Source organism: Mesoplodon bidens, assembly GCF_964165515.1.
Source record: "Mesoplodon bidens genome assembly, chromosome: 6".
Classification (NCBI taxonomy): Eukaryota; Metazoa; Chordata; class Mammalia; order Artiodactyla; family Ziphiidae; genus Mesoplodon; species Mesoplodon bidens.
In genome coordinates, this window is record NC_138162.1 from 98,153,468 (window position 1) to 98,180,475 (window position 27,008).

General features: G+C 42.4%; 1 protein-coding gene across 2 annotated transcripts in view; it reads right to left on the bottom strand.

Moving 5' to 3' along the window:
- Positions 1-992: 992 nt before the first annotated feature.
- SYK (spleen associated tyrosine kinase) overlaps positions 993-27,008 on the bottom strand; it is a 97,688-nt gene continuing 71,672 nt past the window's right edge. For both annotated transcript variants that reach the window (XM_081237862.1, XM_081237861.1), the window contains 7 exons: positions 25,424-25,505; positions 23,834-24,011; positions 20,389-20,598; positions 19,355-19,544; positions 8,260-8,400; positions 6,426-6,538; positions 993-3,647 (listed from right to left, as the gene is read on the bottom strand). In XM_081237862.1, the coding sequence (XP_081093988.1) occupies positions 3,575-3,647; positions 6,426-6,538; positions 8,260-8,400; positions 19,355-19,544; positions 20,389-20,598; positions 23,834-24,011; positions 25,424-25,505 (987 nt within the window). In that variant the 3' untranslated portion in view covers positions 993-3,574. The remainder of the gene's footprint in view (positions 3,648-6,425; positions 6,539-8,259; positions 8,401-19,354; positions 19,545-20,388; positions 20,599-23,833; positions 24,012-25,423; positions 25,506-27,008) is intronic.

Consider the following 27,008-nt stretch of genomic DNA (forward strand, 5'->3'; position numbering starts at 1 on the left):
CCCGCTGGCATTTTTAGAATATGGCTCCTGGCCTCTGTGGCCAGCACTTACATGTGTCATCGTAGGTCAGTGGGTAACCCTCAGCTGCAGTTATGCACATCAGGAGGTTGAGTTTGTATGACTCGCCCAAGGTCAGTGCTGGAGACCACCTGTTGTGCCCTGCTTCCAGGGAAACCAGCCAAACGGCTTTTTGGCAGTCATCCCCCTTCTGGGGCCCTCCTGGTCTCAGGGCCCACCAATGGAGTGTGAGGCCAGCCAACCCAGGTCTCCTCCAAACCTCTGCCTTCCAGGAGCTGGAGGACTTCTAGTGGGGCTGGGAGGGAGGTTGATGGCCAGGAGAGACTCTGGTACTTGACCCAGGCCCAGAGCAGGTAGAAGAGAGATGACTAGACCCACTAACATGTATTCTGAGGCAGGATGTCTGTCCCACAGTGGCATTGAAGTGGTCATTCGGAATAAGCTTCAGTGTGCATGTGTGCTTATTGCAGTGTGTGTATGTGCATGGTGTGTGTGTATTATGTGTATGTATGCGATGTCCATGCATGTGTGGAACCTCCTTTAAAACAGGGGATGGGGCCTCTGGATATCTTTCCTTGACACTCCCCATGCTCCCTAAGCTATCTGTACAGAGAAAGGGAAAGTTCACAAGCCACAAGGCTGCTCTAGCCTCTTTTGGGATTTCTGTCTTGTTAGCCCACCTCGCATTAGTGTACGATGTGAGCTGTGAAGCTCTTGCTGGGCAGATGCCCTGCCCATGAACAGAGGATCAGGGCGGGCCAGGGCCCTCCTTAACAGGCCTTTTCCTTCTGTGCATGGCAGAAGCTTCCAGATCTGCTCCGACCAGCCTGCATACATCCATCTTTTTAGGATGTGGCTGGGGACTTACCATTTTTTAAAATACATGTTGCACATTGGACAATGCTGTTTGGCACAGTGTATTTGACAGTATAACCTATCATACTTCAATCACATCCATGAAAATCATCACAAAGCTCATTTAAAAGTTCTATTAAAAATCACAGTTGAAAAAAAGTCCAGTGACAAAAGATGGCTCTTCTGAAATGAATGGAGAATATGATGCCTGGATTGACAGGTCGAGTGTGCTCTTTGGGAGTCTGGGGGCCTGATAAACCGGCGGTCACCCCTACATGTGAAAACCCAGGGGGGATTGCAGTCATTGGGCTGGGGTAAATGTGAAGTCACCACGCAAAGGACAAAGGCAAGGCTGGTACCAGCAAGCGCAGGGGAAGGACACGCTCAAACGAAAAGCACTTGTAATTATTTTAACCACAGAATGAACTACATTTGTGTTACTAAAACTTTTGGTCCCACTGAGGTGACACAGTGTTTGTGGCATCAGCAGACAATTGGTACTGGCCAGCGCCGTGTGTCTGATGTGCTGTCCTTTGGTTCCTGCTAAACATGGACCAAAAGGTGAAGGCACACGGAGTGGGCCCAGACCCAGGTAAAGACGTGGTTAGACCCATCAGAAGGGCAACATGCATGGGAAAGCCCAGCCCTGCAGTAAGCCCTAAGCTTGCAAATTTTGCTCATTTACATCATAAGTCCTTCCACAAAGGTGCCTTTCCCTATGTGCCTTCCTCTGTGACCCCAGGGAAAAGGACAGTTATCCCTAACGCAGGACACAATTTTCACTAGACAAGACTTGGGCGAGTGGCCACAGTGAAAATTCTACACACAGGCCTCTTTCCATTAGGGGGAGAAGCAGAGGCCAGAGCGGAGGGGAGTGCTGGCTGCCTCCTGGGCAGGGCATCTCTTGCCCACTCACATTCTAGATGTTCTTCATCCCCAGACTCCTGGGAAGGGTGTTGAGCTGCTAGACAGTGTGGAAAATCCCACTGGAAAGAAGGCAAGAGCTCTACATGTGTATGACATGCATGCCCTCTATTCCTGTAAGTGTGTGGCCTTGCTACAGACACATGTTGCAGGTAGAAGGACCCTGGGAATTCAGCAGTGTGTATGGATGGTCTCTTTCTCAGATGCCATTACTGCTTTATCCAGCCCTTTCTGTGATGATTCTACAAACAACCTGACCACAGAGATTGTGTCACTCATCTTTATAATCTCAGGGACTCTAAATGTGCATTGCCATTGTTTTGAGTATCTGCTCAGCACACAGTGATCCTCTCTTTAACACGATGATTAAACTACCCTGTGGCAAAAAAGCATGGGTGGCTTCTGAAAGTTTCTTAACACAAGTTCTACCAGTGGACTCATGTCTTCTGCTGGCTAGGCTGGGGTGCCGACTGCTGCCTTTCTCCATGCCTGGCTCCCCTGTCATGAGTGGGGCCTCCTCTCTGGCCACAGGCTGGATGTACACTTTAAGATGTCTTAGGTACCGCTGAAGACAAGATGGTCTGAGTTTATGTGTCTCGACTGACCTAAGAAGGATAGCTACAGCAAATCTGATATCAATGGGCTGATGATCTGCATGAGATCAAACACTAGCCAAGGATTAACTAAGACTCAGGGACTAGAAAAAATTTCTTGGGTCTTGTATCTTCAACCCAAAGTCACACTTAATGAGGTTTACTTGTGGAGAGGGTCAGGCTCTGTGGCTTTACTGTGAATTAATACTTGCCTTAGAAACTCCTCTTTACATGACCTTGGCCACCAGGTTGTCCCTCACTATGAATACAGAAAACGTCAGGGAATTCTGGCTGCATTCCCTCTCTAAGGGAGAGCAAGCTTGGACCACACTAAGCAGACGGCAGCCCGTTGTACCCTGCTGTCTGTCCTAGGTCAGACCTGAGATGACAGACATCCTCTTCCCTACTGGGTCTCCACGAAGAACTTAATTTATTAGTCTCCAGTCAAGTACAGTCTTCAGAGAGGCTTTTGGGGGGAAAGTAAGCCAAGCCAATTCATTCCAACAGGCTCCATTTTTCATATAGATGTGAGTCTTCTGCCTCAGGACACACAGAGCAAAAGCAGTATCCAGACTTTTTATTTTCCCGTAACTAGGCTACAGGCTTAGAAATTGCAGTGGTCCAGCCTGATTTTTTAAGCCTCAAAACACTTTTATCGGGGCACGTTTTTCAGTGGCAGGGCTCAATCTTGGGACCTGTAGGAACCATGTCCTGGAGGCCGTCAAACCTCTTCTCCTCTCCCTTCCTTCCCTCCACGGCAGGCATCACAAGCCAAGGGCACCCTCTGGTCACTGAAAATGCAGCCGAAATGGGCAAGAGGGTTCAGCACCCCATGGTGATGCTGGGTATTCAAATGCAGCCCAGGAGCCCGAGAACTGAAAAGACAGAAAGACATTTGGAAACAAATCCTGCAAATAACCTGCCACTCAGACAAGAAACACACACGAATCCATGGGACCCTTGGTCCTGGTGTCCGTCTGTCTTCCCATCGCTCCTCTGGGACGGGTTGCTTTGTGGAGGGCATGCTCCAGGACAGGCTTTGGGGAACGACAGTCAGTGGAACGTTCCACCTGAGCCGGCTCTCCCGGGCGGAGGAAGATGGAGACTCAAAATCAAAGCACTGGAATCGTCTTCCCTCGACTGCTCATTTGCTCAAAGGCAGCCACAGACGGGCGCAGGAGCCGTTAGTTGACCACATCGTAGTAGTAATTGCGCAGCCGCAGTTCCACTGCTACAAATCCGGGCCTGTTCTCCACGCTGCAAAGGGAAGAGAGGCATTGTTGTTTGTTATCAATGCTCGTGAAAAAGTGCTGGTCACAGCAGGGGCTTTTGCAGGCCAAGGGCTAGTGGAGTGGCAGCGCCCCGCTTCCTCATGATCCTGAGGTCACACTGTACCCCTGCTCTAAGTGTGGCTGACCAGAAGCCTCTGGGGAATACGGTGTTAGGCCCACCCCAGACCTAAAGAACCCAATCTGCATTCCACAAGTCCCCAGGTGACTCCTGTCCACCTTAAAGATGGGAAAGTTCTGTTCTCAAAGTCAGGATCTTTTAACCGCAGGTTCAGAGACTGTCTCCTTACGATCTAGCAAAACAGAACGTGTCTGAAAATACTTAGTTGGTCAGTGTGCTGCAGATATATATTTAACGTTTGACTCAATCTATTTTTTTTTAAAAATGTGGACACAATTTAAACTTCCCCTCCCCACACCCCAATCAGGTGGCTCTGGATTTCCTGAAAAGATGCTGCTCTTCTAAACCTTAACGTGGCAAGGCCTTACTTGTGTCACTGTTGGCAGGTGAGGCGATGATGTATATAAACCATGGGTAAAAGTTTTCTTAACAACTTGCAACCTCTAAACAAACTTCTATAGACATCTCTGCTTTCTCTAACATGGGCATACTGAACAGAATCAGTTGGAAGCAAGTATTTCTTAAAATTCGGAGAGTCTATCCTTGCTTGGAAGTTAATTTTATTTTGCAAGATTTTGGGCTCTATGGCAAGTGGGTAAAACTGCCCAAAAAGTGACATAGAACTTGAGGTTAAACTGCATGAACTGTCCACATTCAACCTTTTTGACCTACAACAACTGTGATTTCATATGGTTCAGTCTAGTTATAAGAGAACAGCCAGGGACCACACATGGGAACCAAGAATCATTTACTGTGATAAGGGCAGGGTGGCTTCTACAGAACCAAAATAGGTTGTCTTGTCAAATGGCATCAAACAAACGGTTGCACCTACAGCTTTCAAGAGCAGGCAATAAAACTACGTAAAAATATCAGCCATCTGTGGTCACGCCTATAGACCACACTCACTGTGGGAAGATGCCTCTGGCCACTAAACTGTGTTGCAGGAGGGGACGTGATGGCCAAGCCTGGGATGTAGGACCATGTGTGGAAACCTGTGTCCACACAGCAGGAAAGCCTCCCTCCTGCTACTCAACTTCAAGCCAAAGAACACAACTTCAACATCTTTGCCAAACAGGATGTTCTACTCCTACATGGGGATCCGAATGCACAAAGAGTCCCTTTGAGTCTTGCTGTGAGAGTTTCATCCACGCAGCAGCCTAGCGCCAAGCGAACAAACTAGTGTAGGGAAACAGGAGTACAGACTGGCCCTCAGCAAAGACACCTGGTCAGGTTTCCCAGGGAATCTCTCCTTTATACCATGGGTGAGGCTGCCTCTAGGACATCACTGAGCTTCCGCAGAGGAAGGTGGCCAAGTGTCCTGTGTGTGTGCCGGTGTCCCGGTCACTTCCGACTACCTGGGTCTGGGTGCTTTTTCCGCTCTGACCCTCGTGCCCAGTGGGGGCATTTCCGACACTCAAGCTCCTCAACCTGCAGTTCTCGGTTGGAATGCCCCTCCCTAAAAGAGGCCAATATGGACTCTCCAATAGAAGCATGACCCTCCCCCCAAAACTCTCTACTCTCATTCAAAGCTCCCTGTAGCTTTCTCTATAGCTCCCATCACAATACATAATCAGGCGTTTATGTCGGGGTTAATTTGTTTCCTGTTTGCCTAGCCCAGAATTGTAACCTCCATGAGGAAAGTGGCAGGGAAATAACTGCCCTCTCCCTTGCTGACCCTGGGTCACTTCTAGACAATAATGAGATTCTTCACTTCCACTCCCAGCTACAGTTGTGGAAGATGCTTCCCGGGGCGTTGCAGAATCCCAGGTGGCATCTGAAAGCACCTGAAATATCCACCATCCTGAAGATACTCTTGCAATATCAGCTGTCATATCTGAGAACAAACCTGACCCTCGAAGTATCAAATCTACTGGCAGATATATGAGCTCCCCCGGATTACAGACCTGCATCATTGTCAAGTTGCAAGGGTGCTATACGCACACTTCAGTGTCAGAGGGACAGAGACCATGGCTTGGAGGTTTCCCCATGATGCATGTCCAGGCTGCCAAACCCAGGCAAGGTCAAAGGCCACGTCCCTGATTCTTAGGTGCAGTGTGTTTCCCTTGCCAGCTGAGCTGCCCTGGACATCACCTGCCTACAACGTCACACGTGCTCTACCAGGCAGGCCACGTGAGGCCCCTCAGTGCAGACTCTAGGGCCACTGTTCCAAGTTCTGAGTTGCTTCTCGGGAAGTGCTACCTTGGCCAATCCATCTGTGAGCTGGTCACCATCCGTGGTCATGCCTCACTCTGAAAGGTGATCAGGAAGTAGGAAGTATGACATCCCCCTGCTAATTACCCCTGCCATCCACTCATGCCAAAATAGCACGTGTCACCAGACCAGACCCTTAAGAATATTTTTTTACTTTGACCACCCCTCCACCCTTTGGCCAATATTATCTACGTTTAAATGTTGATACCCCGAATTAGAGTAATTGTCTATACTCTTTAGACTAAAGAATATAAGTGTGTGGTCCAGGAAGCAAGACCTCTCCCCCCATTGTTTGTTTAGAAAGGAGCCCATCCCTGATTCATGAAAAGACAGAATTCATGCTCCTTTTTAGTGCTTGGCAATTCTATCTGCCTCCAGAGCATTGGGCTAAATGGCAGAAGGGCTGGTACTCACTCGTAGGTCCAGCACAGGGTCATCAGCTCGTACATCTCTCTTGGACACCCTGGAGGGCACTCCATCCTCTCTCCTTTCTCCAGCATAGCAGAAACTTCACTGCCTTTCATTCCCTAATACATGCAAAATATTCTTGAGCTTTTTAAACATAGCATGCAGCAAAACAAAACAAATACATCCTACCCCCACAAAAGAAACAAAAGAGTACATGCTGTGTGATTTCAACTATATAAAGTACAAAAAATAGGAGCACCGGGCTTCCCTGGTGGCGCGGTGGTTGAGAATCTGCCTGCCAATGCAGGGGACATGGGTTCGAGCCCTGGTCTGGGAGGATCCCACATGCCGCGGAGCAACTAGGCCCGTGAGCCACAACTACTGAGCCTGCGCGTCTGGAGCTTGTGCTCCACAACAAGAGAGGCCACGACAGTGAGAGGCCCGTGCACCGCGATGAAGAGTGGCCCCCGCTTGCCATAACTAGAGATAGCCCTCTCACAGAAACGAAGACCAACACAGCAAAAATAAATTAATTAATTAATAAAAGAAAGCTGTTGTATGTAGAAAACTTAAAAAAAAATAGGAGCACCTAATCTATTTTTCTTAATATTTATTTACTTATTTGGCTGCTCTGGGTTTTAGTTGCAGCACAAGGGATCTTCATTGTCACGTGCAAGATCTTTAGTTGTGGCATGTGGGATCTTTTTAGCTGCAGCATGTGGGATCTAGTTCTCTGACCAGGGACTGAACCTGGGCCCCCTGCATTGGAAGCGTGGAGTCTTAACCACTGGACCACCAGGGAAGTACCAGGAGCACCTAGTCTATGATGCTAGAAGTCAGATGGGTTACCCTTGGGGTAAGTTTTGTGTGTGCAGGGGGAAAGGGGGGCTTCTGTTCTGTTTCTTCATTTGGGGGCTGGCTTCATGGGTGTGTCCCAATTGTGAAAATCCATCAAGCTGTGTCCTAGGATTTGTGCACTTTTCAGTATATATATTGATGAAAAATATCTAAAAAAAGGCAACAGATGCAAATTTGATAATGGGAATAGCCATTATTTCTATTTCAAATCTAATAAATGGTGATTTGGGTATATATTTGATGAAATAAAATTTATATTTTAAGGCAGGACAAGAAAAAAATTAAACATAAAATTCTGTGTTTGTTTGGACATTCTCCCTCCCTCCGTACTGTGCAGTCTGCATCTGCATCACACATTAACCAGAGCTCCTCAAAGATGGGAGTGCCTGCTTGGCTATAAAGATCACTTTTTTTCCCTTTCTTCTGACACTAACACTGTAACTTCTTTAAAAAATAGTGCTCTTTCCTAGCTCTGTAGGTCATGGTGACTTGCTGCTCCCTTTGTACACGTTTACCTGGACTATGTATCCCTAGTGACCTTTATGTAAAATATCAGTATGTCATTTTGATGTATGACCCTTTGTCTCAAAAATATATATGACTGTGCCTTCGACTTCTAATGGTGGAACAGTTCTCAGAGCTTTCCGGGAATCTGCTTCCTGGGTTATAATCCTCAGTTTCGCTCAAATAAAATTCCCTTTTACCCTTCTTAACTTGATAGTGGATTGAATTTTCGTTGACATATTTTATGCATATTTACATGTGTAATACACAATAAAAAAACCCCACAGACTGTCCAGATAGCTTCAAATATTTCTTTCAGTTTAGAATAAAGTGAGATCATATTAACCCCCCACTCTCAAAAGATAAAGACTCAGAAAGGGTGTACAGATTTGATGATTTTCAGGGTCCTTTAAAGATAATCTGGGGCTGATCTGGTTTGATGGTCTGTTAATTAGGAAATGAAACAAATGTAGCTCACCCGATATGGCTTCTGCCCGTAGGAAAATGCTTCCCACATTAACACTCCAAAGCTCCAGACGTCACTCTTGCTGGAGAACTTGTAGTAGTTGATGCATTCCGGAGCGTACCACTTCACGGGCCACTTCCCGTGGGTCTGGGCCTGAAAACCAAGCACATAGAGATGTTTCATTAAGAATAAAATGGTGGACACCATGTTTGTTCATAGCAGCACTATTCACAACAGCCAAAGATGGAAGCAACCCAAATGTCCATCGACAAATGAATGGATAAACAAAATGGGGTATATTGATACATTGGAGTATCATTCAGCCTTAGGAAGGAAGGGAACTCTGATACATGCCACGACATGGATGAACCATGTGGTTACCTTTTATTATGCTCAGTGAAGTAGGCCAGTCAAGTCACTAAAGGACAAATATTGAATGATTCCACCCATCTGATGCCCCTGGAGTAGTCCCATTCATAGAGACAGAAAGTAGAATAATGGTTGCCTGGGGCTGTGGAGAGAGGGTGGGATGGAGAGTAGCTGTTTAATGGGTACAGAGTTTCGGTTTGGGAAGATGAAAAGAATTCTAGAGATTGGTTGTGAGCGAAGTGAATGTACTGAACATTACTAAACTGTACCCTTAAAGACAGTTAAGATGGTAAAATTTATGTTATGTGCATTTTACCATAATTAAAAAAAATAAAATCATGACTCACAAAATGCCTGTGTGTATATATCTGGTCTGAATCTTTAAAATATGTTAAATCTTAACATCTTAAATTTTTAAAATTTAAATACATATTTTTAAGGTTCAGACTGAATTTTTTATATTTTTTCGTCTCTTTCTCTTACCTCTTCCTTTGTCTACTCACAGCTTCTTGGAGCTTGGCGTGGCAATGCAAGAGTCAGGCCTGAATATTACTTCATGGTTTTGCTCCAAGAAATACTAGGTTGTTCATAATATATTTAACTATTACTGTACATTTTTCTACAGCTTTAAGCCAACACTATTTTGGGGGAGACGGTTTGCTAGTATCATTTAAAACAAAGTTGTAAACTTTCTAATTTAAAAAAGCAAGTGCTAGTAAAGAGATAAAAATCTTGCCTAGCAAAACTCTTTCTTTGGGGCTTAGGGTTCAGCGTGGTGTAGTGAAGTCTTGATACCTCCCACGGAAGTCACTCTAACCTGGGTGACATCTCTTGAAGTGGAGGGAGGGAGGTGAGTTGCCCTACAGTGGCCAGAGGAGACAACTCGGGGATATCAATCTGAGACCACAGGTGCTAGGGCACTTCTCTAAATGACACACTGCTTATACGTCTGTCTCATTCATGTTATGTATTATTTTTAGATTTTGATTTCAAAAGTTGTGAACAATCTAGTCATGTGTGTTATTTCAAGTTTATTCTGAATTTTAAGCCGATCACAAGATAAACCTTTGACAAATCCTAAATATGATGAAAAGGGAATCTCTCTCCACCACAAACTCCAAATCCTCACCAAGAGAGACATTTGATCGTTTTTCTTGAATCCTTCCAGAAAAATCTACATATAAGTATAAACTGGTAATATATGCTTTCTTGAGGGGTAATCAAGCTATAGGTATATACATTTTGCACTTTTTAATTTTTCTACTTAACCATGTGTCATAGATATATGTCTATGTCAGCACATGCAAAGAAAGTCACTTTTAGGAGAGTTGATTGTATGCTTTGCATAAATCTGCTACAACAGATTTAACCAGCCTCCTACTGAGAGGTCATTAAGTCATTTCCTGATTTTTGCTACTACACATCATGCTAGAATGAACATTACTGACAGTGTGTATCTGCCCTGTGTGTAGAGTACTTGTAAGGAGTTGCTGGATTAAAGGGCATTTGCATTTACAGTCCTGCTGCACAAATTCATGCTGTCATGCACAGTTCTCTGAGCACTGAGCTAATTTGCTTTCATCACTATCATTTCTCTTTAATCTTGCTTAACTCTTTAATGTTTTCCATTTTACTTTGTTTTCTTAAAGAAATTCTCCATGTTCCCATCTTTTCATGTGTGTTCAGTCTCTTTTAGCTGCTTCTAACATGGCTTCTTTTTTTTTGTACAGTATGATGATTGAGACACGTATATATTGCAAAATGTTTACAACATAAGGTAAGTTAACACATCCTTCACCTGACAAAATTGCTAATTTTTCTTGTCGCTGTTGTAATGGTGAGAACACTTAAGATCTACTTTCTCAGTAACTTCCAAGTAATATACAATGTAGTACTGTTAACTCTAGGCACCGAGCTGCAGATTAGATTCCCAGAATTTATTCCTCTTATAACTAGAACTTTGTACCCTTTGACCAACATCTTCTCATTTCCCCCACCTCCCAAACCCTGGCAACCAAAATCTACTCTCTGTTTCTATGAGTTTGGCTTTTTAAAATTCCACATATAAATGATATCATACAGTATTTGTCTTTCTCTGACTTATTTCATTCAGCAAAATGCCCTCAAGGTCCATCTATGTTATTGCAAATGGCAAGATTTCCTTCTTTGTTTAAGTCTGAATATATCCCATATATTTGTCTACAGTTTTAAGCCAACACACACATACACACACACATGCACACACACACACATAACACGTATCGTATTTTCTTTATCCATTCATCTATTGATGGATACTAGGTTGTTTCCATGTCTTGGCTATTGTAAATAATGCTGCAATGAACATAGGGGTAAAGATATCTTTACTAGATAGTGATTTCATTACCTTTGGATATATATACAGAAGTGGGATTGCCAGATGATATGGTAGTTCTATTCTTAATTTTTGAGGAAACTCCATACTGCTTTCCACAGTGGCTGCACCAATTTACATTCCCATCAACAGTGTACAAGGATTCCCCTTTCTCCATATCCTCTACAACACTCATTATCTCTTATCTTTTTGGTGATCGCCATTTTAACAGGTATGAAGAGACATCTCATTGTGGCTCTGATTTGCATTTCTCTGATGCTTAGTGATGTCAAATACCCTTACATGTATTTGTTGGCCATTTGAATGTCTTCTTTTGTCATAGAAATATAGAAAAAAAATAGAATACTTCTACTCAGGTCCTTTGCCCATTTAAAAATCTGATTATCTGGGGGGCTTTACTATTGAGTTGTATGAGTTACTTATATATTTTGGATAATTACCAATTATCAGATAGATGGTTTGCAAATATTTTCTCCCATTCTGTAGTTGACCTTTCATCCTGTTGATGTTTCTTTTGTTGTACAGAAACTTTTTAGTTTGATGTAGTTCCATTTGTTGATTTCTGCTTTTGTTGCTTGTGCATTTGGTGTCATATCCAAAAAATCATTGCCAAGACCAACACTGAGGAGCTTTTCCCATATGTTTTCTTCTAGGAGTTTTATGGTTTCAAGTCTTACAATCAAGTCCTTAATCCATTTTGAGTTAATTTTTGTGAATGTTATAATATAGAAGTCCAATTTCATTCTTTTGCATGTGAATATCCAGTTTTTTCAACACTATTTATTGAAGAGACTATTTTTTCCCCATTTAACATTCTTGACTCTCTTGTCAAATATTAGTTGACTATATATGCATGGGTTTATTTCTAGTTTCTTGATTCTCTTCCATTGATCTATGTGTCTGTTTTTACGTCAGTACCACACTGTTTTGATTACAACAGTTTTGTAGCATAATTTGAAATCAGGAAGCATAATGCCTTCAGCTTTGTTCTTTCTCAAGATTGCTTTGGCTGTTCAGGGTTTTTTTGGGTTCCATATGAATTTTAGGATTATTTTTCTATTTTTGTGAAAAATGCCACTGGAATTCTAATAGGGATTTGTATTGAATCTATAGATGGCTTTGGGTAGTGTAGTCATTTTAACAATATTAACTCTTCTGATCCATGAATGCAGGTTATCTTTCCATTTCTTCAATTTTTTTCATCAATGTCTTATTTTTGGTATGTAGATCTTTCACTTTCTAGGTTAAATTTATCCCTAAGTATTCTATTACTTTGATGCTATTGTAAATGAGATTTTTTTTCCTTTATTTCTTTTTCAGATAGTTCACTATTAGTGTATAGAAATGCAACTGCTTTTTGTGTGTTGATTTTGTATCTTGCTATTTTACTGAATTTGTTGATTAGTTTTCAGTTTTTTGAGGGAGTCTTTAGGGTTTTCTATATACAGTTGACCCTTGAACAATGTAGGGGTTGGGGGTGCCGACACTTCACACAGTCAAAAATCCATATATAACCTTACAGTTGGCCCTCTGTATCCACGGTTCTGCATCCATGGATTCAACCAATAGTGGATTGTGTAGTACTATAGTACATACTAGTGAAAGAAATCCATGTGTAAGTGGACCTGCACAATTCAAATCTGTGTTGTTCAAGGGTCAACTGTATAAGATCATGTCATCTGCAAATAGAGATGAGGTAATTTTGGTTTATAAGCCTTTTATTTCTCTTCTTTTCTTTCTTTCTTTCTTCTTTTTTTTTTTTTTTGCCTAATTGCTCTGGCTAGGATTTCCAGTACTGTTTAATCAGTGGTGTGAGTGGGCACCCTTGTCTTATTCCTTATCTTAGATGAAAAACTTTCAACCTTTCGCCACTGAGTCTGATGTTAGCTGTAGGCTTGCCATACATGGCCCTTATTGTGTTGAGGTATGTTCCTTCTATACTGACTTTTTTGAGACTGTTTACTATGAAATGATGTGAATTATGTCAAATGCTTTTTCTGTACCTAATAAGATGGCCATATGATTTTTATCTTTCACTCTATTAATGTGGGGTATCACATTTATTGATTTGAGTATATTGAACTATCCTCGAATTCAAGAATAAATCCCACTTGACCATGGTGTATGATCTTTTTAACGTGTTGTTAAATTTAGTTTGCTAGTATTTTGTTGAGAATTTTTGCATCTATGTTCATCAGGGATATTGGCCTATAGTTTTCTTTCCTTTTATCTGGCTTTTGTATCAGGATAATGTTGGCCTTGAAAAATGAATTTGAGACTATTTCCTCCTCTTCCATTTTTGGGAATAGTTTGAGAAGGACTGGTGTTGTTAGGTCCATTTGGTCTAAAGCACAGGTCAAGTCCAATGTTTCCTTATTGATTTTCTGTCTCTGTGACTTATCCATTGTTAAAAGTGGGGTATTGAAGACTGCTACTATTATTATATCGTTATCTATTTCTCCCTTCCGATATGTTAATATTTGATTAATATATTCAGGTTTTCCAATGTTGGGTACATGTATATTTACAATTATTTTATCTTCTTAATGAATTCACCCCTTTACCATTATAAGATGACCGACCTCCTTTGTCTCTTGCATCAGTTTCTGGATTAAAGTCTGTTTTGTCTTATATAAACATAGGTATACCCACTACTTTTTGGTTTACATTTGCATGGAATATATTTTTCTATCCCTTCACTTTGAGTTTTTCTGTGTCCTTAAAGTTGAAATGAGTCTCTTTTAGGCAGCATATAGTTGACTTTTTTTTTTTTTGTCCATTCAGTCACTCTATGCTTTTTGATTGGAAAATTTCATCCATTTACAATTAAAGCAATTATTCATAGGTAAAGACTTACTAATACCGTATTACGGTTTTCTGGATGTTTTAAAGTTATTTTGCTCCTTTCTTCCTCTCTTACTGTCTTCTTTTTTGATTTGATGAATTTCCATAGTGGTATACTTTGCTTCCCTTTTCTCTGTCTTGTATGTATCTATGGCAAGTTTTTGCCTTGTGGTTACCCTGAGGCTTACATAGAACATCTTATAAATATGTCTATTTTAAGGTGATAACAGCTTAACTTCGATTGTATGCAGAAACTCTACCCTTGTACTCCTCCCCACATATTATGTTTTTTTTTTTTTTTTTTTTGTGGTATGCGGGCCTCTCACTGTTGTGGCCTCTCCCATTGCAGAGCACAGGCTCCGGACGCACAGGCTCAGCGGCCATGGCTCACGGGCCCAGCTGCTCCACGGCATGTGGGATCTTCCCAGACCGGGGCATGAACCCGTGTCCCCTGCATGGGCAGGCAGACTCTCAACCACTGCGCCACCAGGGAAGCCCATGTTATGTTTTTGATATCACAGTTTATGTCTTTTTATATCGTGTATCCATTAACAAATTATTGTAGCTATAGCTATTTTTAATACTTCTGTCCTTTAATCTTTATATCAGCATTAAGTGATTAACACAACACCATATTACAGTAATGGGGTATGCTGAATTTGACTATATACTTACCTTTATCAGTATGTTTTATATTTTCATATGCTTCCATGTTACTAATTAGCTTCCTTTTATTTCAGCTTGAAGAACTCAGAATTTCTTGTAAGGAAGATCTAGTGGTGATAAAGTCTCTCAGCTTTTGTTTGCCTGAGAAGGTCTTTATCTCACCTTCCTTTCTGAAGGACAGTTTTGGGACATAAAGTATTCTTGGTTGGCAATGTTTTTCTTTCAGAACTTTGAATGTATCATTCCACTCTCTCCTGGCCTGTAGGTTTTTGCTGAGAAATCTGGTGGTAGCCTTATGGGGAGCTCCCTTGTAAGGGACAAGCTTTTTTTCCTCTTGCTGCTTTTAAGATTCTCTCTTTGTCTGATTTTTGACAATTTTATTATTCTGTGTCTTGGAGAAGATCTATTTGAATTGACTTTATCTGGGGACCTATGAGCTTCATGAACCTGGATGTCCAAATCTCTCCTCAGATTTGGGAAGTCTCAGCCATTATTTAAAAAAATAAGTTCTCTGCCTCTTTCACCCTCTCTTCTTCTTGGACTTAAGAAATATATAACTTGTTTCTCTTAATGGTGTCCCATAAGTCCCGTAGGCTTTCCTCACTTATTTTTATTCTTTTTTCCTTTTTGCTCCTCTGACTAGCTAATTGCAAATGATCTGTCTTTGACTTCACTGATTCTTTCTTCTGCTTGGTCCAGTTTGTGGTTGAAACTCTCATTGAATTCTTCAGTTCAGTCTTTTTATTGTACAACTCCAAAAGTTAGGTTTGCTACTCTTTTATGTTCTCTATGTTTTTGTTGAACTTATTTTGTTTTTGTACTGTTTTTCTGATTTTTATTAAATTGTTTATCTGTGTTCTTTTGTAGCTCTCTGAGCAGAAGAATTATTTTGAATTATTTGTTAGACAATCTGTGTATCTCCATTTTTTTGGGTTCAGTTATTGGAAGTTTACCATGTTCTTTTGGTTGTGTCATCTTTCCCTGATTCTTCATGATCCTTGCAGCCTTGTGTAGGCATATGTACATTTGAAGATGCAGCCACCTCTTCCAGACTGTATGGGCTGACTTCAGTAAGGAAAGACTTTCACCTGTGGGTGGGAGCATGCTGGAGCATACTTTGACCCTGGGTCTAGGGCATGGGTCTCCAACCCCTGGGCCAAAGACCAGTACTGGGCTAAACAGCAGGAGGTGAGCAGCAGGCAAGCGAGCAAAGCTTCATCTGTATTTACAACCACTCCCCACGGCTCTCATTACCGCCTGAGCTCTGCCTCCTGTCAGATCAATGGCGGCATAGATTCTCATAGGAGCACAACCCTGCTGTGAACGGCATATGCAAGGGATCTACGTTGCATGTTCCGTATGAGAATCTAATGCCTGATGATCTCAGGTGGAGCTGAGGTAGTGATGCTAGCTCTGGGGAGTGGCTGCAAATACAGATTATCATTAGCAGAGAGGTTTGACTACACAGAGTCCATAATAAATCAATGCTTGCAGACTCATATCAAAACCCTATCAATGAGTGGCAAGTGAAAACAAGCTCCGGGCTCCCACTGATTCTGCATTATGGTGAGTTGTATAATTATTTCATTATATATTACAAAGTAGTAATAATAGAAATAAAGTGCACAATACATGTAATGTGCTTGAATCATCCCCAAACCATCCCCACCCCGGTGTGTGGAAAAACTGTCTTCCATGAAACTGGTCCTTGGTGCCAAAAAGGTTGGGGACTGCTGGTCTATGGTACAGGACATCAAGTGCAAGTGTATGTGATGGCTCCAGGTCTGGGGGTAGGGCTTGATGTCTCACTTGCTTACATCTCTGTGGTTCAAAACAACAACTGCGTGCTCCTTGGCAATAGCTACAGGGGATCTGCAGTGGCTGCAAGGGCTGTTTGAGTCCTCAGTGGTACCTCCAGGCCCAGCAGCTAGGGACCAGGCAGGTATCGGCAGTGGCCAGAGCCAGTGGTGTGCATATACTCAGCTGTGGGGGCTGGCTGCAGCTGCCTCTGTAGTGACTGGGGCTGGCTGCAAAACACATAGTGGCAAGGGCTGGGCCTAGCAGCATAGGTTGAGGCCAACTGTGGGTGCACTAGCAGCTGCAGTGACCCTGGGCTACAGACATGCCCTTTTGTGGCTGCAGAGACTTGCCGTGGGTACATGCATGGCACTAAAGGTGATGGGAGTTGGGCTGACAGTGTGTAAGTGCACAGCTGCTGGTGAGCCCAGTGGTGCAGGCCAGTGACAGGAGACAGGGCCATATCCAAGCCCACAAGATGCCATAGGGACCTTGGCTGTCAGAGTGCACTCCTGCAGCTGCACAGGCTCATGCCAGGTACATGCACAGCAGTGGAGGCCAGTAATGGGATTTGAGCTGGCAGTGTGTAGGTGCACAGCTACAGAAGATAGCCATGAGTGCACACATGCTGGTGGGGATCAGCCACTGGGGTCCAGGCTGCCACTTTGCATGCAAGCAGCTGCAGCAGCTGGAGCAGGCTGCTGGTATGGATCCTGCTCCCCATTGGGTGAGGTGGGGGGGAAGTAGGGAGGGACTCAGGTGGCTGGTGAATTAGAAAACCTGTAGGGCAAAAACCCTCAGCAGTGAAATCTGTGGGGAGTCCATGATGAGATCCTGCGTGATCAAAGCTGGGGGGAGCTGCATCTGCAAGGGCAGTTGAAGCCCTCAGTAGTGAAGGCTGCTGGGGTTCCTTGGCAGAGTAGGTCACCAGGAACCATGCTCACTCCTGCTGTGTAGCTGATAGTGGTAGCCCCCACTCTTCTCCCTTCTTCCTTGTTCCTAGCTGTCTCTAGACAGCTCAGCTTTGCTGGCCTCTGGGTTGGGTGACACTGAAGCAGGTCCTTCGTGCACTGCTCCAAAAGGCTGGGGAAGCTGGTTGCTCACCCTGCTTTCCCTTTCCTGGTGAAGAGAACTCTTTTTAGCTGGGTTCTTGCCTCCACTGAGCAGTGCTGACCTGAGGGATGGGATGATGCAAGCAAAATTAAGCTACTGTTCCTTCCCTTTTTATGTAGTTATTCTCAGATTTTTCGTTCCTCTGTGCTGCTAAAGCTTCTTAAGTGGACTCCAGCATTCTCCCAGAGCTGTTTCATTCATGGATCGCTGTCTAACTGTTGATCTTTGTTGGGGGACAGAAGCTGGGGTCTCCTACTCCATCGTCTTGTTGATGATCCTTTGCCTTTTACTTCTATACTGCCTTCTATATTTTCTTCCCCAATGATTTTCAGAGTTTCACTGGTTTACTTTCAATGGTATGTTGTTTAATATCTGTGGCAGTTGAAAAAATTGGCCCTCGTGTTCTTTGACATTCCTCCCCACACCCTTGAATAGGGGTGGTCTGTGGCTGCTCTGACCAACAGAATAAGTGGACATGACTCTGAGTCAGTTCCTGGGCCCTGAACTTAGGAGCCTGGCAGCCTCCACTTCCTGCCTCTTGAGTAACTTGCTCTTAGGACCCAGCTGCCATGCTGTGAGTAAGCTCAGGGGCACATGGAGAGGCCACATGTAGTTAAGTTTTTGTTTAATGGGTACAGCCCAGTGGAGGTCCCAGACCACAGCCCATGTCAAATCAGTCATTAGCTGTGTGAGTGAGCAGAGTGGAAATAAACCCTCTGCCCCCTTGGAACCACCTCCTGAGACACTGTGTGGAGCAGAGATGCACCATTTCCACCAAGCTCTGCCTACAGTGTAGAACTGTGTGTAAATAAATGCTTGGCATTGTTTTAATGCACTAAGTTTTGGGATTATTTGTTATCTCAACTTCTTCGCCTCCTCTCTGAGTCCTTGTTTTAGTCTATATTTTCTTCTCTCTCATTATCTTGATGAAGTGCATGTTACAAAGTGTCTCCAACATAAAATCTATTTTTTTCTGGTGTGCATGTGTGGTTGTTATTCTAGGCTATTGTTCCCTTTGCTCCATCTCCCAGCAGTCCCTGCAAAGGGCTCACTTGATACTTTTCTCATGATGGCTCATTTCTGAAGCAGCTTTGCTTTGGGGCCAGCTTCTCTATGAAGAATGGAGTGAGGAGCTGTGATGGGAGCTCTGCTACTGTTGCTCGTACCTTTGTGCTGACCCTTAGCTGACCAAGAGCTGCTATCTGCTGCTACCTGTCATACACACACCTGGCTTTCAGAGAAAGGGTGGGTGGGTAGGTGTGGATACTTAGGCATATTTCTCCAGCCACTCCAGGGTGTGGCACACAGGGCAATCCCACAGATCCCATCCTGCCATTCACTAGTTAGATCTTCAGGGTATGCTGTCTATTTCTGAGGTGGCTGGACATCCCCAGGGAACTGAAGAGGTGGGTATCTGTTCTTGGTACCCTCTTCCACCACCTGGTCTCAATCCTAGTACATCTTCTAATTGATCAACATAGACTCTACATACAGACTGTGACTGAATTCATATGAGGACGGGGTTTTCTTATTTTTTTCCCTTCTTTTAGTTGCTATTAGTTCATTTGAGGGTTCAGAGAGGAGCTTTGAAAAGTCCTGCAAGAGTCAACTTGTTCAACGCATATTTTCCAAAACAATTTAACAAAGGAATTCTATTCTTGTCTTTTTCCAAATGAATCATCATTAATACCTTGATTCCCTATTGCTCCAAGGAACATAGTTTGGAAGATACTATTCTGAGTAAATTCCAAGTTGTGACATATTAGAGTATTTCTATTTCTTTAAACAGTAGAATCAAAGCTTAAGAAGAAAATTTCTTACATAGTTATTTTTAAATAGGGAAATTGCTTCTTGAAATCCTACCATAATAAATTAAGAAAACATACATTTGCATTTCAGATTTTTACTACCTGATACTCTGAATATTGGCTAAGTTTTTCCTACCTTGTAGTAGTTTTCATCAGCACGAAGTGCTTTGGAAAGTCCAAAATCACTGATCTTGGCATAATGTTGAGTAACCAGCAATACATTTCTTGCAGCCAGATCTCTGTGCACAAAATTACACTCTTCCAAATACTTCATTCCCATAGCCACCTGATGAACCAGCTCTATGATGTTCTTATCCTTGACATGCCTGAAAGTCACAAACGTGTTATTAGTGATAGTGAACAAAAGTCCATTTTAGAACAACCAACCATGCACACAGAATATGAACCCACTCACTTCCTATTCTTCTTAAGCAAGAGTCACAAATGGTGGTGACTGGTGTTCAGCTGGTAGAATTTTCAAGGTATGCTTTGAATTGCATGAAAAGCAGTATAATGGGGTGGTCAGACCTGGCTCACCAAGAACCAGGCTTCAGTTGGAATCCCCCTTCCAATATTGGACAGCTAGCAAAACCAACCCTGAGTCTCAGTTAAGTATAAACATAATGTAGCAAATGGGATAAAGTAATCAGTGGCTATTATTATGACTTATTCCACGTGAGTTCCTCCACCTCAACCATGGCTGGAGATGAGCACAGAATGATTACTCCATCGATGGTTGTAATCAACTAATAGCAACGGATGTTTTCAGAAGTAATTACTCAAGGGAATGTAGAGGTCAGCCAGACATGTAAAATATCACTGTTTTCTTTTATAAAATGTTTATTTAAATATTTCTTTTCAAAAGAGCATGTTTGTTCTGCTTGGTGAGGGGAGACTGCTTGCCAAGATAGTCTAAGGCTGATTCTATCACCAGGCCAGTACAGAGTGAGCAAAGGAGACCAAATTGTTGGATTAGAGTTTTTCTTTACACATTAAGAACTAAAGAGCACTTGGTCCAAAGACTACAGCTCTCTTGTCTCCCTGAGTGTGGACCAACCCTGGGAAGGTGTGGGAGGAGACAAGGCTTCCTGTAGAAATCAGGTTATGATGTGCATTGGGCAGGTGGGCCCTGCCCCTCACAGTATGAGCTTCTTGGGTGCCTAAGGATACCTGTTCTGCTGTAAATATTTGTTGAGTGGACCAAGTTCCGCCATCTCCATAACCAGCATCCAGGACTCGGCTTCGCATATCCCAATCATGCGCACAATGTAAGGGTTGTCAAGTTGCTGCATGACGTTTGCTTCTGCTAATAACTCATCTTTAAGAGCGGGGTCATTGGCCTCGTTTTTCAGGATTTTCACAGCCACTGTTTTCACAACTCTGCAAAAGAAATCACAACACATAAGAAACTTTTCAAAGTGGCTCACATGTAGGTAACTATCTTTCACGAAGCATAATTCCTATGCTAGAAATGATGTTATAGAAATATCTGCCACAGAATGGAAATGCGTCTTAAGAAGGCATGTTATACATGACTAATTTTCCACTCATGTTCTCTCATTTTATAGACAAAGAGAGTAACACCCAATTGGTTAAAAATAATGGGAGAGTGCTGAAGAATGCCCCAACCAAGCAGAAAGCCAACACATTGTAGAATATTTAAATAACTTTCTAACAAACTTTACAAACTATGACATACATGAATTCCAGTAACATCTTGAGATTTATCATCTCAGATTATGTGTAATGTATGTAAATACAACATGCCTTTAATATATGTTACAATGAATTTCTAGCTGGAGTATTAAAAAACATATACTGTTAAAGCTCATTAAAACACTTTTAAAAACTGAGCTTTGCTAATTTTAAGCACACTTCAACAAGTTTGAAAAAAACTAATTACTTTCCATTTTCTAATAAAAACATCACCTGGGTCATGTTTCAACTCTTGAAAATATTCTGATATAGTGGGGCTTAAATAAATGAATGGAACTTAACTACATATGATTTGAGAAACTGCATCTCTCCATGATACAGTTCCCACAAATACAAGAAATATACCTCTTTTGTTGAACTCTGAAATGGGAGAATAAAAACAGAACTATCCCATAAAATAGGTAAAATAACAGAGTAACAGACTAAGTCTGACATACATTCAGAAAAGAACATACAGCTTCAGTGCAGAACTCCGAAGAGTGTTTACACATTGGACACATGCTATAGCTCCTACATATATAGAGATACACAGCATCACCAGCACCCTAGGAGCCCCCTGAATCCTCTTCCTGAGACCAAGGAAATATTATCCTATGCTATCTCTAGACAGTTTATTGTTTTACCTTTCACATTTCAGTCTGCCATCCACCTGGAACTGGTTTCATGTATGGTGTGAGGTAGGGGTAAAAATTAACAAGCAAAAACCTCTTGATTCTTCCCAATGTTTAAGGAAGCGAGAACACCCACAAACTCTTCCAGAAACAAAAAGAGGAAGGGAACTTCTCAACTCATTTTATGAGGATGACATTAACCTCATAAAAAAAAGAGAAATTACAAGAAAATAATTTACTGATATCCCTCACGAATGTAGATGTAAAAATTCAAAGGGAAATATTAATACATTAAATTCAGTGATTTATGAAAAAGATATGATGAATATATAATTCATGAACAAGATGGGTTTATTCCAGGAATGCAAGGTGGGTTGAACATCTGAAAGTCAATCAGTATAATTCACCACATGAACACAATAAAGGAGAAAAAGCCTGTGGTCCTAGCAGCAGAGGAGAAAAAGTACACACAAAGAATGTAATACACATTTAGGATTAAAAACAAATCCCTCAGAAAAGTAGAATAGAAGGAAACTTTCATAATCTGACAAACAGTAGCTATAAACCTAATGGTGAAATGTGGAAAGTTTTCCCCCTGAAATCAGGGAGGAGGAATGAGGTTACTGCCACTTTTACCCAACACTGAACCACAGTTCCTAGTTAGTACAATAAGGCAAGGAAGAAATATAAAAATATAAGGATTGGGCGGGATGAAATAAAACTGTTGTTATTTATAGATGATCTATTTCTGGGTCAAAGAACACATAGATAAACTACTGGAAATAATAAGTGAGAAATAATAGGGGACTTTAAGCAAAGTTGCTGGGCATCAGGCCAACAGACTAAACCAGTCATATTCCTGCATTCAAGCAATGCCAAGGAATAACAAGTAAAAAATTTTAAATTATACCACATATATTAACATCAAAAATACTAAATACCTATGAATGAATCCAACAAAGAAGTTGTACAAGACCTCTACACAAAAAAACTAAACAACTCTGCTCAGAGAAATAAAAGACCCAAGTAAATGGAAGGATGGGTCACTGTTATGGATTGGAAGACTCAGTATTGTAAAGACATCATTTTGCCCCCAATTCACCTATATGGCCTCTCCTCTCCCCAAACCTCTGGCTGAAATTATGTATCTATAGTTATATCTATGTTAATTTATATATTTAATTAAGCAAGGAATTTGAGTATCACAAACTAGTTGAGAAAATCTATACCTTAATACGGGATAATTTATATTCATTTTACAAAATAACTGTGATATATATATGTATACACATATATTTAAAAATAAGCATAGCAGTCACATATATATATACATATACACACACACACACACACACATATATATATATATATACACACACACATGTATCCACACACATATGGTGGAAGGGGCAGGATTAAAAGCGTAAGTTTCTGTGCATACTTTTGTCTATATTTTTGACCCTTGAATCATTTACATGATTCAAGGGTCAAGAAAAAAAATTTTCACAAATTCCTTAAATTTAAAATAGCATCAAACAACCAAACCCAATTATATTTCTATCAAACAGATTTTCAGAGAAGATTTGTTTCAGAGGACTTTAGAAACCAGTAGTTTTCAAAGTACTTAGGAACCAGTACTTTTACTGAGCATTCCCTGTTGGATGCCTTCTAAAGACCAAATGAAGTACAAAGAGATTTTTAGTAATTTAGCAATTCTAACTGTTATGTAATATATACTATTATTTGAAATTACAGGATAAAGCAAATAATTATGCTAAGGATATTTGTAATCAAGAATTTTCTGGTTAAGGGAAATGAGACACAATTTTTAAAAATCAAAGAAAGTAAGTGAAAACACTGGGTTATCATTGAAAGATTGCATTTTAATTAATTAGTACATATGTGCATGTGTGTACATATAAAGATCCAAAAACATATAGACACGTTTGTTAACAGTAGTGGTGTTTGAGTGGTAAAATAGGATGTTTTTATTTTCTTATATTTTGCTTGTTTCTATTTTCTAATCCTCCGGAAGGGACACATAATACATCTAAACTAATATGTATATAATTATTACATACACAGTTAATATATATAATGGATGATTTCACTTCAATTGTACCAGAAATGAACAAAAACTACACTGCTGATAACAAAGGATTTAGCCATGCCAGGTTAAATTTTGCATTTGAGATTAAATAAACACAATACATGTATATGTGGTAGTTTCTAGAATGTAAGCTCACATGAGAATGAGTGTGCTGTGACGGGGCACAGCTTTGACTTACTTTTTCATCTGGTAGTAGCCCTTCTTCACCGTCCCAAAGTTCCCAGAGCCCAGTTCCTTGTCCTCCAGGGTCAGCAGCTTCCGGTCCAGGTAGACCTCTTTGGGTCTGATCTCCTCGGGGTCTGCATAGGGGCTTTCATAGACCTCGGTGTCCATGGGCAAGGCTTCTCTCTGGGCTTCTGCAACGCAGTCAAGAAATGCACAACCCTGGGGCTGGATCCCCCATGAAACTGCCATCGTCCCCCCCACCTCTACCTCCTGGGCTCACAGCTTGCCTTTTAAGACCTTGGTTACCTTGGGCAGTTATGGTGTCTGTGAGCGCTCAAGGCACTCAAGGCAGCTGGTAGCAGGGTAGGAAAAAGCTCTTCATCCCTGTTGTACTTGACCCCTGTTCTTGCACTAATGAACATCGAGAAAGGGTCTTCCTGCCAGAGGCAAAGACAGATGGGGCCCTCCTAATGGGCCATGGTGGCTTTAAACTATGTCTGAAAATTGTGACCCTCCTTCACTGAGAGGTGGAATCTATGTCACCTCACCTCAGTGGCTTTTGTAATCATGTCAACCAATAGAGTATAGCAGAAGTGATGTCTGTGATATACTCAGGCAAGGTCCTAAAAGGCCATGCACCTTCTGCCTGGGTTGCTAGAAATCTGCCTCTTGAAGCTTCAGATGCTATGCAATTGTCCAACTGCCCTGACCCCTTCTATGCTGTGAGAATGTTCCAGCCAGCCCAGGCGAAGAGACCAGACTGAGAGCCTCCGAGGCTCTGTGGAGACAAGGAGATGCTGGTCACCCACCGGAGCCCCGGCCCCAGTCTCACCACGGTCTCCACCTCCTGCTCGCCCAGCTCCACCCCCAATCTCCCTTCAAGAGGCCCTGAGCCACCACGGACCAGCTCAGCCTTGTCCAGATTCATGATCTGCATGAGATAATTAAATGATTGTTGTTGATTTAAGCTACTAAGTTTGGGGGTGCTTTTTTTTGTAGCATTAAACAGACCAAGTTCACCAATTAAAAAAAACCTGGGGCCACCTAGAAAACCTAAGAAGGTCACCCAGAGGCCCCATTTCTGATCAGTCTAGTAGAGGCCTATTGAGTTTGAGGGGGTGCCTCCCTGAATCCTATCCTCTCCTGGCCTCACAGAATCACTACAATTCCCTGAACTGTGTTGAATTCCAACAACTCAGACATTCCTTCAGTTTTTACCAGTCACCCATTTATTTCTGCACCTCTTGCTGAAACGTATTCCTGAACACAGACATTTTTCCAAGAACAGGATCTTAGAAATGGAAACTTTGAGTAGTATCAGTTATTGTTGCAAGAGGTGAGAAATCCTGAAGCAGCAGGATTGAAGGATATTTTCAACGTGGCCAATTTATTGTGAGGGAAGCTGTACAGACCATTTCATCCAACAGACAGCACTGCTCACAGACACGTGGCATCTGTCCCCTGCCACTAGATGACAGGACCACTTGCTGCTAACCAGTGCTATGTTACAGCTGCTGACAGTGGGGTGAGCCCACCCTGCAATTGGCAAGGGACTGTGGGAGACAGTTCTGTAACACCCAGGGACTAAAGGTGCGTCTCTCACCTCTTTCGTTGGCCCAGGGCCCTCGGTCTGGCTCATAAGGGTTGAACGTCACCGAACTTTCTGGCCTTTGGGATGAGGAGCCCTGAGGCACACAAATGATAACAGCTCACTTTTCTTCAGGGATTAACACTGTTGAGTTGATCTGCATAATTATTTTTATTTCCAGATAATCACATTTTAACTTAAGCAGGGAAGACAAAGGAAGGAACTAGGAAAAGAGATAGGAAAACAACAACGACATGGCTTATCTCATTCTTCGGGCAACTGATGGGATGCTGTGAGGGTTAAATAAAGCTCTTGCTCCCACAAAGAAAGGGGCAGGCAGGGGTCCCATTGTGAGAGAATTAATCATAACTGTTTGGGTGGTATTCCTTCCTACTTACATGCCCTTTCAAATCCAACTTCCACTTGCTAAAAGATGCTGAAGATTCTCAACCCTTTGGATTTGTTTTCCTCCATTACTTCTTTCTCTTTAATTTTATATTGTAGGGAAGTGATTTAAAAAGAAACATTAGGTATCCACCAGCTGCGCTCACCCACTCCCCAACTCCAAATATCTATGCCTTCCTAGTAACCTCTTATATATTTATCATCCATGGAGATGTAGCAACTTTTGGGTAGATGCCAGAGGGTAGCACTGGTCAGTAAGCTAGAGGTCCCAAGAGGAAGCGGTTGCCAGCAGCCCAGGGTCCACTGCCCCTGCTGTTGATCTTCATCATTGTCATAATCATCATCATGATCATGGACCCTGTGAGATAGGGAAGCCTCTTTTTTTTTTTTTTTTTGCGGTAGGCAGGCCTCTCACTGCTGTGGCCTCTCCTGTTGCGGAGCACAGGCTCCGGACGCGCAGGCTCAGCGGCCATGGCTCACGGGCCCAGCCGCTCCGCAGCATGTGGGATCTTCCTGGACCGGGGCACGAACCCACGTCCCCTGCATCGGCAGGCGGACTCTCAACCACCGCGCCACCAGGGAAGCCTGGGGAAGCCTCTTTTTGCTAGCCAGAAGGAAAGTAATTCTTCCTTGTAGCCAGAGCAGGTAACTGAAGCATATGGAAACAAAGCCTTGCTGGCCATTATTAATGGCAACCTTCCCTATTATTTATTCAATTTGCAACAGTTTGCAGCATGAAATAATGGGGGGAAAAATCCACTGTTACATTCCTATATCCTTTCCCTTCTGAAAGTCTCTATCTCAAGGTCTGTCTGATCCACCTTCACCCCAACTTAAAACAAGGGTATTGCTACTAAATTTGGTTCATGGGAAAACCACGATTCAAACTATTTTTTTGGCATGAGTGAGTGGAAATTTTATATATCTATTTACCTTAGCAGTGCCCAAACACTGGCCACGAAGGAATGAGATACTGCCAGATTTTGGAGAAATTTAAAGAAACAGAGACAGTAAGCTTAATTTTACACAGTCACTTATCTCCCGGCACACACTGAATCTTCTGCTGCCTTCCTGATATCCCAAGCCCGGGAACCAAAACTACAGTAACAAGGTCACAATGCATCACTGCTGCCACTTGTCCACTTGTCTCCAAGCCTTCCTGCTGCCTACCGAGCTCTACAGAGCCACTGCTCAC